Source organism: Perca fluviatilis, chromosome 9 (genome assembly GCF_010015445.1).
Source record: "Perca fluviatilis chromosome 9, GENO_Pfluv_1.0, whole genome shotgun sequence".
Lineage (NCBI taxonomy): Eukaryota > Metazoa > Chordata > Actinopteri > Perciformes > Percidae > Perca > Perca fluviatilis.
The window spans coordinates 9,785,548-9,799,472 of record NC_053120.1 but is presented as its reverse complement, the minus strand read 5'-3'; the positions used below and the strand labels follow the sequence as shown (position 1 = coordinate 9,799,472).

The 13,925-nt window shown below is 41.0% G+C and overlaps 2 protein-coding genes across 2 annotated transcripts; one reads left to right on the top strand and one right to left on the bottom strand.

The window, feature by feature from the left end:
* Positions 1-1,200: 1,200 nt before the first annotated feature.
* Positions 1,201-2,028, top strand: LOC120565619 (keratin-associated protein 4-2-like). Its single transcript, XM_039811522.1, has 3 exons — positions 1,201-1,322; positions 1,477-1,885; positions 2,020-2,028. The coding sequence occupies exons 1-3, from the start codon at positions 1,201-1,203 to the stop codon at positions 2,026-2,028; spliced, it is 540 nt and encodes a 179-aa protein (XP_039667456.1).
* A 455-nt stretch (positions 2,029-2,483) lies between these two features.
* LOC120565507 (G2/M phase-specific E3 ubiquitin-protein ligase-like) lies at positions 2,484-13,681 on the bottom strand. The gene is made up of 15 exons (XM_039811353.1): positions 13,050-13,681; positions 11,737-11,874; positions 11,413-11,487; positions 10,549-10,667; positions 8,896-9,070; positions 8,535-8,660; positions 7,654-7,724; positions 7,454-7,553; positions 7,139-7,344; positions 6,532-6,712; positions 6,003-6,086; positions 5,281-5,426; positions 4,817-5,058; positions 4,536-4,645; positions 2,484-2,905 (listed from the first exon to the last, which is right to left on the bottom strand). Exons 1-15 carry the CDS (start codon positions 13,176-13,178, stop codon positions 2,708-2,710), a joined length of 2,100 nt encoding a protein of 699 aa, XP_039667287.1. The 5' UTR covers positions 13,179-13,681; the 3' UTR covers positions 2,484-2,707.
* Between the last annotated feature and the right edge of the window lie 244 nt (positions 13,682-13,925).

The window sequence follows — 13,925 nt, the reverse complement described above, 5'->3', positions numbered from 1 at the left end:
AACAACTGCAGCACTAACAACTTCTGCACCTACAACCGATGAACCAACAACTGTGGCACTAACTACCACAGCCCAAACAACTACTGCATCAACAACTGCTGCACCTACAACTGTTCCCCCAACAAATGCTGCACCAACAACTGCAGCACCTGCAACTGTTTCCCCAACAACTGCTGCACCCATAACTGCAGCACCTACAACTGCGGCACCAACGACTGCAGCACCAACGACTGCGGCCGCAACAACTGCTGCACCAACAACTGCTGCACCATCAACTGAAGCCCCATCAACTGAAGCCCCATCAACTGTGGCCCCAAGAAATCTTGCATCAACAACTGCGGCCCCAACAACTGCGGCCCCAACAACTACAGCCCCAACAACTTCTGCCCCAACAACTGCAGCACCAACAACTCCATCCTCTACCACTGATTCCCCAACAACTACAGCCACAACAGCTGCAGCCCCTACATCTGCGGCACCAACAACTGCAGCACTAACAACTTCTGCACCTACAACTGATGAACCAACAACTGTGGCACTAACTACCACAGCCCAAACAACTACTGCATCAACAACTGCTGCACCTACAACTGTTCCCCCAACAAATGCTGCACCAACAACTGCAGCACCTGCAACTGTTTCCCCAACAACTGCTGCACCACAACTGCAGCACCTACAACTGCGGCACCAACGACTGCAGCACCAACGACTGCGGCCGCAACAACTGCTGCACCAACAACTGCTGCACCATCAACTGAAGCCCCATCAACTGAAGCCCTATCAACTGTGGCCCCAACAAATCTTGCATCAACAACTGTTCCCCCAACAAATGCCCAAACAACTGCGGCCCCAACAACTACGGCCCCAACAACTGCAGCACCAACAACTGTTGCCCCAACAACTGCAGCACCAAAAACTGCTGTACCAACAACTACAGCACCAACAACTGTTCCACCAACAATTGCTGGACCAACAACTGCTGCCCTAACAACTGCAGCACCAACAACTGCAGCAACAACAACTATTCCCCCAACAACTGCTGCCCCAACAGCTGCGGCCCCAACAACTGCGGCCCCAACAACTCTTGCACGAACAAGTGTTCCCCCAACAACTGCTGCACCCATAACTGCAGCACCAATAACTGCTGCACCATCAACTGAAGCCCCAACAACTCTTGCATCAACAACTGTTCCCCAACAAATGCTGCACCAACAACTGCAGCACCAACAACTGTTCCGCCAACAACTGCTGGACCAACAACTACTGCCCCAACAACTGCTGCACCAACAACTGCTGCACCATCAACTGAAGCCCCATCAACTGTGGCCCCAAGAAATCTTGCACCAACAACTGCGGCCCCAACAACTGCGGCCCCAACAACTACAGCCCCAACAACTTCTGCCCCAACAACTGCAGCACCAACAACTCCATCCTCTACCACTGATTCCCCAACAACTGTGGCACTAACTACCACAGCCCAAACAACTACTGCATCAACAACTGCTGCACCTACAACTGCAACACCAACAACTGCGGCACCAACAACTGCTGCAGCTACAACTGTTGCACCATCAACAGTGGCAACAACAACTGCTGCAGCTACAACTGCTGCACCATCAACAGCGGCAACAACAACTGTGGCACTAACTACCACAGCCCAAACAACTGCTGCATCAACAACTGCTGCACCTACAACTGCAACACCAACAACTGCGGCACCAACAACTGCTGCAGCTACAATTGTTGCACCATCAACAGCGGCAACAACAACTGCTGCAGCTACAACTGCTGCACCATCAACAGCGGCAACAACAACTGCTGCAGCTACAACTGCTGCACCATCATCATTGGCAACAACAACTGCGGCCCAAACAACTGCTGCTGGGTATTAACTCTCTGTCAGCCTACAGTGCTGATAAGAGTCCAGGTGTTGTTCTTATTTTTTTAAGAACAACAAGTAATAGGCTCCGCTGGCATTTCCGAGGACCTTCCTATGTGTTTTCAGACTTGTCTTGCCAGTCTAAATGAGATTTTTCCAGATTGGTGGAACTCCATTTACTTTCAAGCTTTCGCAAGGTTTGTTTTAATTTAGAGGTTTGGGAGCTAGACCAAGGTATTTATTTCCTTTGTATCATGATCTTTTTGAGAGAAGCAACAGAGTCTAAAGTCATCTGTAGCGAGACCGCAGCACTGTCTACAAAATGGTCAATTTGGGAGTGACTAAAGTTAACATAGGAGTCTTGTTATAAGGCACGGCAATTGAATTAAATTCTGTTGGAATACCTTCCTTAACTTAAGCTATAGAACTATCAGATAGACATCTAGTGTAGAAGCTTTTATCTAATGTCCTGTAGTCGCATAATAAAAATTTAAATGCATACATTCTCATCAATCACTGATTTATATATTCTGTAAATATATTTTAACTAAAAATGACATTGTTCTGATGTACTGTACATCAGACCTATAAAAGATGAATAAAGAGACATATTTAAAGTGGCTTCTTTGTGTTAATTTTGTGTTCTTTAATAAATCCTTTGAAAAGAAATTCAACATTTAATTTGTTTTATAAAGCATATAGAAATATATAAGCATTGATTGTACATTAATTGTTCTTTTGAGTCACGTTTTTCATATCCTGCAGAAACCTTTCAACTCCACAAAGTCAGCTAAAGCAAAATGTCAAGTGTCCAGACGAGGGTCCAATTCATAAATTTGTCATCACTTCTATGCAGCTGCCCTCTCCATCTCCCTTTGTCTGGTAATGTGTACAGCTGAGGGCCTCATGCACGGCTCTGCTCAGCAACACCATCAGGTCTGCAGCCCCTGCCACTCCTCTCGGCAGAAAGAGTTCCAGAGCACAGGTGGAGGTGTGCGGCAGACACCCCCCTGACATGCTGGCATCCTAGAAAATGAATTCAAGACGAGGAAAATGTGACATGAAGATTTATCTCAAAACAGAAGAAAACATATGGAAGCAAAGAAAGGCCGTGGTAGTTTTAATCTTACAAGCAACTTAATATCAAATTGTGAAATTCAACCACAAGAGAATACTTAACATTTTTATTTGTAGGTTATACCATTTATAGCATAATGAATATTTTACTTTGAAAAACCATCTATCTGAATTCATGTGGTTTGAATTCACCTCTTTGAAAGTCCAGTTTCAAGTTTTACAATTTCAAAAATGTTTTTGGGAGCAAGGTTCCTAAATTTAGATCCTGGGTTTCCGGTAACTCATTTGTACATTTCTTAAGCACATATCTCTCTAAATACTTTCCTTGCTTCCATAAAAATACACATTGCAGTTTGAAAAAGTGTCATTAATGACATAATGAGGACAGAGCAGTATGTATTTTATCAGTTTGTAGCAGATAACACCAGAAGTGTATGTAAATAACACTTGTCTGTTGGCTTCTCGTCTCTGCTGCTGCTGCTGCTGCTACTACCTAACGGGCAGTAACGGTGCTTAGGGCCATCTACAAATTACAACACCGAAAAGAGATGCAACAAAAATATTTATTAATTAAACTTTTTTTTTAAGTAAGTGCTGTAGTATAACTAGCAGGAGACAAGTTATAATTTAGGTAAGTTTGGAGACATTACCTTATTTAATCATTAAATTAATAAATATTTTTGTTGCATCTCTTTTTGGTGTTGTAATTTGTAGACGGCCCTAAGCACTCTTCTAACTGCCGGCAGCAGCAACAACAGCAGAGAGCAGAAGCCAGCAGGCAAGTGTTATTTACATACACTTCTGGTGTACTTACAAACTTTCCAATCCATGGTTTTATGAGTAAATAAACTATTTGTACTAGTGTAGAAGTTTGGTATCATTTTGGGCGTTATTAGTGGGGTCATTTACGAGATACATCACTGGATCCATTAGCCCCTGCGCTAAGCTATTCAGCTGATAACGCTACTCTATGCAAATATTCGACCCAGGTGGGGGGGGGGGGGTGGGGTTTGGCTTGAGGTCATGGTGCAAAGGACCCTAGGTTGAAATTACTCCGAACCATCACTTTAATGACTGGGCTGTGTGAGGTCAAAACGTAGCAACATGTCTCTCTAAATGGGTTAACCCTTGTGTTGTCCTTGGGTGAAATTAAATCTGTTTTCAAAGTTTATAAATATCAGAAATATGAGTTTCTTACAACCAAATTGTCCCAAAACAACTTGGATGCATGCATGTATGTTGTATGGAACCCTATAACATTAGTGAAAATAACTCATATCTGCTCTAAAATTTGGTTTAATTAGGTTAATTTTTTTCAAATTTTGTCTCCAGAAGAAAAACAAGTTCATATTCGATGGGAAGACAACACAAGGGTTAAACATCAAACAAAATTAGTTTGTAATATTTTCTTCAATAGGTGGAATAAGTATAATGTCTCACTCTGTAAAAGTCACACAGCTTTAAGTAGCACATTGGTACTGGTTTCAACTGGGAGTTCTACATGTAACTAGAAGTGTGGGAACCGTTTTCAGGACATTTTCATATGACCTGGTCAAGTGATTATCCGACAGATACCAACCTGGGAGTAAAAACGCAGGGAGATCAATCTGGTTAACCCAAGAGGAGGCAGATGATCAGCTCCAATGATGAAGGCAAGGAGGTCTTCAAAGGAAAGATCTGCCCCATCGTCTGAGTGTGCACAAGGACACATTTTAGTTTAAATGTTCTCATAGTAAACCCTGAAACACTTTTCATCGTAATGCCACTTTAAACGTTTTTATTATATCACTGCCTGATACAAGAACCACAAGAGTCTTTATATTCTTCACTTTAATCCTCCATCCATCCCTCCGTTCGTACCGCTGATCATGGTGAGAACTGTTTCCCAGTGTCCAGCTGTTGCCTCCTCAGCCACCCTCAGCTGGCTGTCTGGACAGCTGTAGCAGATGGTGAATAGCAGTTTGAACTCTTCCAGGGTCAGAGGTTGCTGATATGCGTTCGTCATCACTGGCACAAACTCCTCCCAGTGGGACTTTACTGTATCCCACAATCCACCACAGCTGTTCAGTCCCTCTGTGAACTGGGAGATCATACTGGCCACCCTGAAGGACAACAGCGGGCCTGAGTGATTGTCTAATTGGCTTACTATCCTGGATTTTGCTAAAGAGTGAGACGATACAATACATTCATATCTTTCTTTGAAATTTATTGTGAAATTGTAAAGGAAAACAAAAAATTATATATATATATATATATATATATATATATATATATACACACACACACACACACACACACACACACAAAGTGTGTGTCCGTCCAACCTGTGGTAGATGTAATGTTTGACCAGGCGGATATAGATTGATGGTATTTCATCGGAATGGGCTGAATAGACTCCAGGGATCCCACAGCTCGACACCCAGTCACACAGACTGGGAGAAAGCAGCTTCACATCAGTACAACTATGCAGCTACAAGAGGAGCAGAGGTGTGTTATTTTTGTGTGTGTGGTTACCAAACCGGTTTGGTAGATAAACAGATAGATAGATAGATAGATAAACAGATAGATAAACAGATAGATAGATAGATAGATAGATAGATAGATAGATAGATAGATAGATAGATAGATAGATAGATAGATAGATAGATAGATAGATAGACAGACAGACAGAGACAGACAGAGACAGACAGAGACAGACAGACAGAGACATACACACACACACACACACTTTAGTTATTGGTTTTATGTGGCGACAGATTTCTATTGTGTGATTTTAAATGTTAAGGTGACAGAAGAGTGAGAAAAGGAAAATGAATTTACAAACCGTTTTAGTAAATCTATTTGTGGCCAGTTTCCCTCTAATGTTGTGAAAGTGTAAAGTAAAAACAAAAACAGGAAAAGAATCGCCCATCGATTTGCATCACTCTATTAATTCACCATTTAAAAAAGGCACAGACAAGAAAGTCTTATTTATGCTTCCTTAAAAGCCTTGTAACATGACCATGTTGCGTGGAAGTAAGTTGGCTTTGGTGTGGCTTTGGGTTACCTGTTGCAGTCGGATCTGTGCTTCAGCATCAACAATGTATCTCCAGTTGAAGTTCTCCAAAGATGGATTCTGGCCACACATCAACTGCGAAATGAAATATGATATAATGACAAAGACAATACCAATGTGCAAATACAAATCAACACAGTTGCCAAGCATAATGTACAAAATAATATACTATACTGTATGTACAGTATATATATTAAACACACACACACACACACACACACACACACACACACACACACACACACACACACACACACACACACACACACACACACACACACACACACACACACACACCTCTTGTCAGCTTTGGTGCACTGACAAACAATTAACACTACGTTGACATTTTCTCAACACAAACAGTGGCAGCATATACTGTATATTTATTCATTCATTCATTATTTACTCAAAAATGAGCACTTGGCATGGAAGTTGGAATCAAAGTAGCAACCATGAGAATCTCGAACATAACTGTAATTAAGTAGACTTTCTATCTACATAAGAGACGCATGCACACTACCTGGTAGAGGGCAGGGTGTAGACAACGAGGTCCAGGCCCGCCCTGAGCCAGAGACCAGCCAATCAGAACACCTGCTTCGTAATACTTCCCATCTTCAAGAGCTGCGAGGTCGTAGGTCAACAACAGACGCCCCGGAAGACCCTCAAATACAGAGCTTTGTCGCAGCTCCAACAAAGTCAATCTGTGTAAGAAGAATGCCTTAATGATCTGGTGTAGAGTACCATTATAAAGAGTGAACATGTGATCCCTCACTAAAAAAAATTGTGGCCTTTTTCTGTCATTTTATAGACAAAATTATACTAGAATAAAATCAGCAGATTAATTGATAAATAAATGTTTGTTGTTTATTGTTTGCAACAATCCTGTCATTTTTGCAATGATAATCATTTTGCAAGCAATGACTCCCTCAAATTATGTAAATGTCAGAAATATTCATATTGGATCTCAGACTACAAATCTCAGACTACAAATCTCAGACTAAAATCTAATAAGAATATAAAAACAAGTACCGGTATTAAATTAAATTCATTCTGAAAGAAATGCTGCAGGAGTGTAGGAAACCAGAGAGTGTTGAAAGCACATCTATAAGAAGGTAAACAATCATAACCTGAAGAACTCTCTGAGAGGTCCCTCGTAGCCGTCAGCCTTCTCTCCACTGAAGGAGACGCCAGGTGTTGTCCTGAAACAGAAGCCCGGCGTCCTCACCATCTTCAGAGCGCTGTGGAGCAGCCCCACCTGGATGTGGGTTTCTTCACCTCGATCCATGTTCTCCTGTTTGAACAGTTTCAGGATGGAGTCCAGGTCCAGTTTGAACTGCATACCACAGAGACAGGTTTTACAGGCATGAGGGGATACACAGAGGAAATGGTGTCCTTCCTGTCCACTTAACAATCATCAAAAAGTTGTATTTATTCTTTTTCACCTTCTCGGTAGTGCTGGGAACACAAGGCTGGGTATGTCTTCCAAGCTGATTTTCTTTGTCTGGGCAGCTCTCTGTGCTGGCCTCCAGATAGAACTTCATCCTTACAAGAGACAACACACATATATTCAGATAATTGAGTAATATGCTTCCCCATTTATAAGTTTAAGTTTTTTGTCGCAGGCTATTTGATGTTTTCTCACATGTTCACCATAGGTGTCTTGCTTGCTGACTTCTCCAGTTGTGCTTGTTGAGAGTATTTGAATTGTATGCACTGTGGAAAAATAATGTAAGAGTTACAGTTTAGTTTAATATGTACTTAAAATGAACATTGAACAAACTATTGTATATCATTTAATGCATGCAGATCCTGCATAGTGCATTCAAACAGACAAGACAAAGCAAGTGGAGGATGTTCAGTTAGCCTTTACATAGTCTTGCATCGCCAGACCTTCCTCCACCGCGGTGCTGCAGAGGAGGGTCTGGCTAGTCCACACACACAGCATTCCGGGATGGGAGAAAAACGTGCTCTGGTTTATTGGCCATTTCTTTAAACCAATCACAATCATTTTGGGCGGCGCTAAGCACCGGGAAAAGCCTCGGTGGTGCTGCAAAATAGCCTCGGGAAGGAACTTGTTTTTTATGGAACGTGTACGTTCAAAGGTAGTTTTAGTCGTGCAACAGAAAACTCAGATTGGACAGATAGTCTAGCTAGCTGTCTGGATTTACCCTACAGAGATCTGAGAAAAGGTTAACAGTAGTCCTTAAAAATCAACAGTTTAAAATGCCAACACAAAAGGAAGCCCAAGGCAATGGCTATCCGGCCTAAATGAGTGAAATCTGGCGGAATTTCCGTCGGCAACGGAGCAATCCCGGAAGTGGGTCGTCAAGGATATAGACTAGCCTTTACATATATACAGCTGAATACGACACTTTAAATTGAATTGATTTGAAATTGAGTTTTGGGGAAGATTTTAATGGAAAAAAAAATGTGAAAATGGGTCACAGAAATTTACTTTTGGAGACAAAAGCCTCCACAACTAAATCAAGCTTGAAAGAGAAACTCGGAGCAGCTGTGGTTTACCTGAGGGTGGTCCTGGTGGCTGAGGATGTACAAAGCACCATGTCCACAGGTCCTGAGTACCTGCTCCCCAGTCCAGCCCTCTGCAGGGGAGTCTGGGACAAACAGCACCCTGGAGCCCGGTACACACTGTAAACCACACATACCATCAGATATAAATGTACCAAAATTTTGTACCAGAATTGTAGGAAACTTGCCAGAGTCATTGTCAGATTTCTGATTTACTTAACCTTGTGGAAAGATAAACATAATCCTAGAATCAATCTTAACATAGTAGCCCATAAAACCTCCACAGAAAGAGTGAACCAGTAAAATATAAAGTCAAACTAGCTCTCTTATAGGGATAAATATACATCACACACACCTGCAGATATGTGAAAGAGAACCTTTGTCCCGCCCGTTTTACAAACCGCCCCTGGAAGAGCATAGCCAGCCGACTCTCCATTTGATTGGCCGACCAACCATTATCAATGGTGATACGAGCAGTCATTCCAATGGCCGCTAGAGATGCTCGTTCTTTGCCTTGTGGCTTACTGTGTCTGGAAGAGCAGAAAGGACTATTTACTTAATTTATATACACTTGTATTGGAGGATAGTATACTTATACACATCAGCAATTAAGAAATACGTCACCTGCATGTGACCAGTAGAGACTATGGTCACAAAATGTGTTGCCGTAATCATTACTTTAGAAAGAACACACATGCTGTTTAAGAGAGCATGAACATACAGGTATTTAGCACATTTTAATGGCACTTCACATGGTTTTCAAATTGGAGGGAGTTGATCCTCTGAGAAGCATGAACCTGCCCAGTAAATTTCATTTCATTGTGACGATTAGTGTTGATCCTGGTGGGGCAACAGAGAAACATATGCACTAATTGTGGCACAATAGAGGAAAGGTCGGGGGTCAACGCAAACGTCCAGATTCATGCTCTCAGGAACAAGAATATCCACAGAAGACTTCAGGGAAAATTGCCCTTTGGTTTCCATAGAACGAATGGACTACAGAGCTCTTACTAAGGCAGTGATGGAGTATATGAGTCCAACTCGAGTCGCTATTCTCTAACTTTGTGACTCAAATTGGACTTGTTCACTGATTACGCGGACTCAAAGATTTATGAAATCAAACTCAAGCATTTATGAAATAGTTCTCTGAAGTTTCTGACTACTTTTATGTGTAATAGGCAGTGATGGAGTATTTGAGTCCTGGATTCGGACTCGAGTGTGACTTGAGCTGCTATTCTCTGACTCGTGACTCAACCTCGAACTCAGGTTGACTTGCATCAGACTCTTCATGTAACTCAGACTTGGACTTGGCCTCAAACACTGGGGGACTTGAGACTTGACTCAGACTCGACAGCTGGTGACTCAACTACCACAATGGACGGTAAAAGTTTAAGGTTAAGGGGTCACAAAAATATTAAGAATCATCAAATAGAGACCATAGCTGCATCTCACATCGCTTATTTGATAGCTCCTTGACTCCTCGGTCCTCGACTGAACCAGAAGTTGTTCCGTCCCTCCTCGGTCAAGGCCGTCTCAAAGCCCTTATTTCTGCCCAAGGAGCCAGCATCGAGGAGGGATCATCGAGGAGCTATGATCGAGGATACACGAGAGCAGCCTTCCTGGAAGCCATGTAGCTGAAGGAGTTGCTAACTCCGCCCAAACAGCTGACATAGTCACGCGATGGTTCAGAGGAAATTCATCATTCCTCTAAAACACAATTTGCTCGTTGCCTCTCTCCTCACATGATTTCCTTGCGTCTAGTCTCTCCCACCGAGGAGGGACGGGAGAGACGCGAGGGGAGGCAAGTGGAGGACTCGAGGAGGCAATTTAAGAAACATGAGATGCAGCGCATGAATATCCATACCAGAGTTCAAACCAATATGTCTGGTTAAAATATTCTGAACTAGTCCCAACAAGCAAAGACAAGTCACTTATTCTTCATTATGCCACGCTTCTAAGACGGATGGATGGACAGATGGTCTTACACAACAACACCACCACCTCTCACCTCTCCAGCTGTGTCAGGTAGTGTCCTCTGGGTAGACAGACCACATCTTTGACCACCAGTCCTGTCTTCTGCGGAGTCAGTTTCTTCCACTTGAGACGACTAGCTTTGTTTAGGGACGGCTGCAGCACACAGTACAACATCACATGAAATGAAGCAAACAGAGACAGGTAGATTAGACATATTCATAAACCAAATTAACTATGGACACATACTGCATAAAAGAAACTTGTACCATAAACTGAAAAAGCAACGTACATTACGTCTTACAATTTAACCGGAAAATAAATGTTTCTAGCAGGAACAAGATAAAACATTGCCACTGAAATAATTTGTTAGTCGATTGACAGACAATAATCAAGTTTCATACAGTCTCTATATTTAAATCAATAAAATGACAGTTTAAACTGATGCAGACAAAATAACATCTCACTAGCCCAAGAGGTTGCAGTGTGGATATGTCTTATTTTTTGACAATTTGTACAATAAACAAGTAATCAATTTAAAAAACATAAATAAAACATATGAGTTACAAGCAGAATAACTGCAAAAATTTAGCAAAAATAGCAATAAAGAATGAAAGCACATCATCGATAGGGCAACAGAGCTGACTGATTGATTTATTGAGTAAATATAATGTTTGGTTTCAGTCTATCCCTATTGGTAGACAGGATTAGTGCACGACAAACCTCTGTTTTGGCCACTACACCAAACCTAATAAAATTCTTCTTTAACCGATTATATTATTGCGATAGAAGTGGGCTCGGTGGTTATCAACATTGTTTCAGGCCCCATGTTTGTTTCCAAGTTGTAATTTTCGGATCATCAATTTTCTTCAATGACTAAATAAAACCTGAGGTGACATACCGGGGTCATTATGGAAGGATCAGCTGATTTGACCATTTTATTTTCAGTCTCAGGCATTTTGAAGGGTGGAAACACCTGCATGGAAGAAAAGAAAAGAAAAACATGGGTTCATTTGGTTAAAAAAACAAAAAAAAACATGCAAAACAAACCCTCTCCTAGAATTCCTTAACAGCTGCTCAGCAGAGTTTGTATTTTATTCATAAGCTGTTATTTCCAGTTCTTTTTCCACATCATTACAAAAAGGTGGCGTGGCATGCTCCTTTGCATTGCTGCTCTATAAATATATTTACTTATTTACCTAATTACATCACTAATATCACTAACCTCCATTTCCATCTCAATTTCTTCCATGAATGTTAGATCAGGAGGGCAGTGCTTGGCCTCTGTTTTGGGCATGGCGAGATGCGTGCGTGCCTCTGGTTCCTCCTCACAGTCGGTGACACAAGGATGCTCCAGGTGTCTCTGGGTTTAAGAAGAGGAAGGGGAAGATGGTGCATGCACATACAAAAACATAATAAAATTTTTTTTTAAAAGGGCCACTTCATCCAAATCACACACAAAAAAAACTAACATTTCCCTACTTACCCCTAAAGCAACTTTGTTTTTTACCACTTAAAAAAACTGCTTTACTACTCAGAATATTTTCCAGTAATTTAAAGTAATCCAAAAGATTAAAAGAAAATATCTAAGAAATAGTCATACCTTGCTGTTTTTTTATTTTTTCATATACTCTTAATTACAGTATCTTTTGACCTGTCATATTTGTCTTGTGACCCCCCAGGTTCATTGTAGACAGTTTTTAGTTAACCAACAAACAATATAGTGACTATTTACTTCTGTTCCTTTCATGTTGAGGTGGTTTCAGAATTTTCTAAAAATCTGGGCATTAGAATAGAACAGAATACACTTTATTCTCCCTGAGGGGAAATCTGTCTTGGACATAGTGCTACAATCTGTTGCTTCACAACATGTAACATAAAAACATTCTCAAATGAACATAAAATACAAATACAATAAGATAAAATCAACATGAAAGTGAGATCAGCAGAGCGTCCTAAGACACAAAAGGACACACACGACACCACAGACAACACAACATCCTAAGAATTAACTGTAATAATTAAAGTGTGAAGTGCAAAAAGTGCTGGTGTATTTACTGCACCCCTGCTCTACTTGGCTAAGATTTAAGCAAATAATACTTACACTAAGATAAGTGGTAAAAATATGTTCAGTTTACTTGTGATTTGGGGGAATTGATCCGTTAATTTGACTATCAGTACTTGGTTTAATCAAAATATATGGTTGCCACAATAAAAACCATCTGTCTGCTAACTCATGTGGTGTCACATGAGCTATATGAGGAAAGGAATCAGCACTAGTGAATGTTTTAACTACAGTTCCTTGATTAAGATAAGTGACTGTTTACATACAGAAATTCCTCTGTTTATACAACTTCAGCCTGAAGAACTGGATCATATTTACCTGCAGAACAGGCTATTTGGAATGTCAATGACTCAATGACAAGGTGGTTACTAAACACAGCCATTAAATATCAGTCTGAGTCACAGTTAGTCATGCAGTTTTAAGTTATTCTTGTTCAACCTGTATGCCCAGATGCTGTGATACAGAAGACACACCTTGTCAAAGCGCTGTCCTTCCTCCTTCTGTTTTGATGTCCCCATGCAAGGCTCCTCTGAAGAAAACTGCTCCATCTCAATGGTGTCTGTGCCGGCCAGCAGCGTTGCCTTCCTCTCGCTAAGCTTCATCCTCTCTGATACAACTTTACAATATCTGCTGTAATTCTTACTTTTTAAAAACTGTACTTTGTTGTTTGACTCCTTATCATAAAAATCTCCTTTTCACTCTTCCTTCACTTAAAACCTCCCTGTCTTTTCTCTTAGATCCTTGCTTTGGCCTTTGCTTTCCTCTGCTCTTTCTCTTTATTTCTTTTTATCTCCTTAATCGGTTTTCCCTTTTTATAGTTTTAATGCCTGGTACTGCCTGTTATTTCCTCTCTAGATTCAGTTAAACCTTTCAAATATATTCCTGAGGTGATGGTAGCCTTCCAAACATCTAAACAGTTGAGCTCTCATTACCTCAAGCTGAGATCTATCAAAGTTTAAAACTCTGATTGGCTCAGAGTTGTGCTCTTAAGATATGATTTGTCCTGTGGACTGTTCTGAAGCCCTCATTGGTTGAGATGATTTTAAAATGGCTCTGCTTGGTTCTGTAGTGTCCTGTTGGAGCTTTTAAATTGTTGATTGCAGTTCCTACATGATGGATTTAAGTGATTAAAGAGTCTCAAATGGCTCATGGAGTTTAAAGAGTTAACAAGATTAAAAATCAATCAATCAATATTACTTTATATAGCCCTTTCCAGCAACCACAGTGCTTTACATCAAGGACCAAGAATAAAAATTAACATACAGTTACAATACTGGTATACAAGTACAAGATTGAAAAGACAAATACAATGTCATTAATCAACCCCTCTTCACACATCATTTGTGGTG

Coding starts and splice junctions, on each gene's coding strand:
- LOC120565619 (XM_039811522.1), top strand. CDS start 1,201: ATGCTGCACCAACAACTGCAGCACCAACAACTGTTCCGCCAACAACTG. Junction 1,323..1,476: donor CAACTGAAGCCCCATCAACT/GTGGCCCCAAGA, acceptor TAACTACCACAG/CCCAAACAACTACTGCATCA.
- LOC120565507 (XM_039811353.1), bottom strand. CDS start 13,178: ATGAAGCTTAGCGAGAGGAAGGCAACGCTGCTGGCCGGCACAGACACC. Junction 11,488..11,736: donor AAATTGAGATGGAAATGGAG/GTTAGTGATATT, acceptor TCTTCCATGCAG/GTGTTTCCACCCTTCAAAAT. Junction 7,554..7,653: donor AAGACACCTATGGTGAACAT/GTGAGAAAACAT, acceptor GTCTCTTGTAAG/GATGAAGTTCTATCTGGAGG.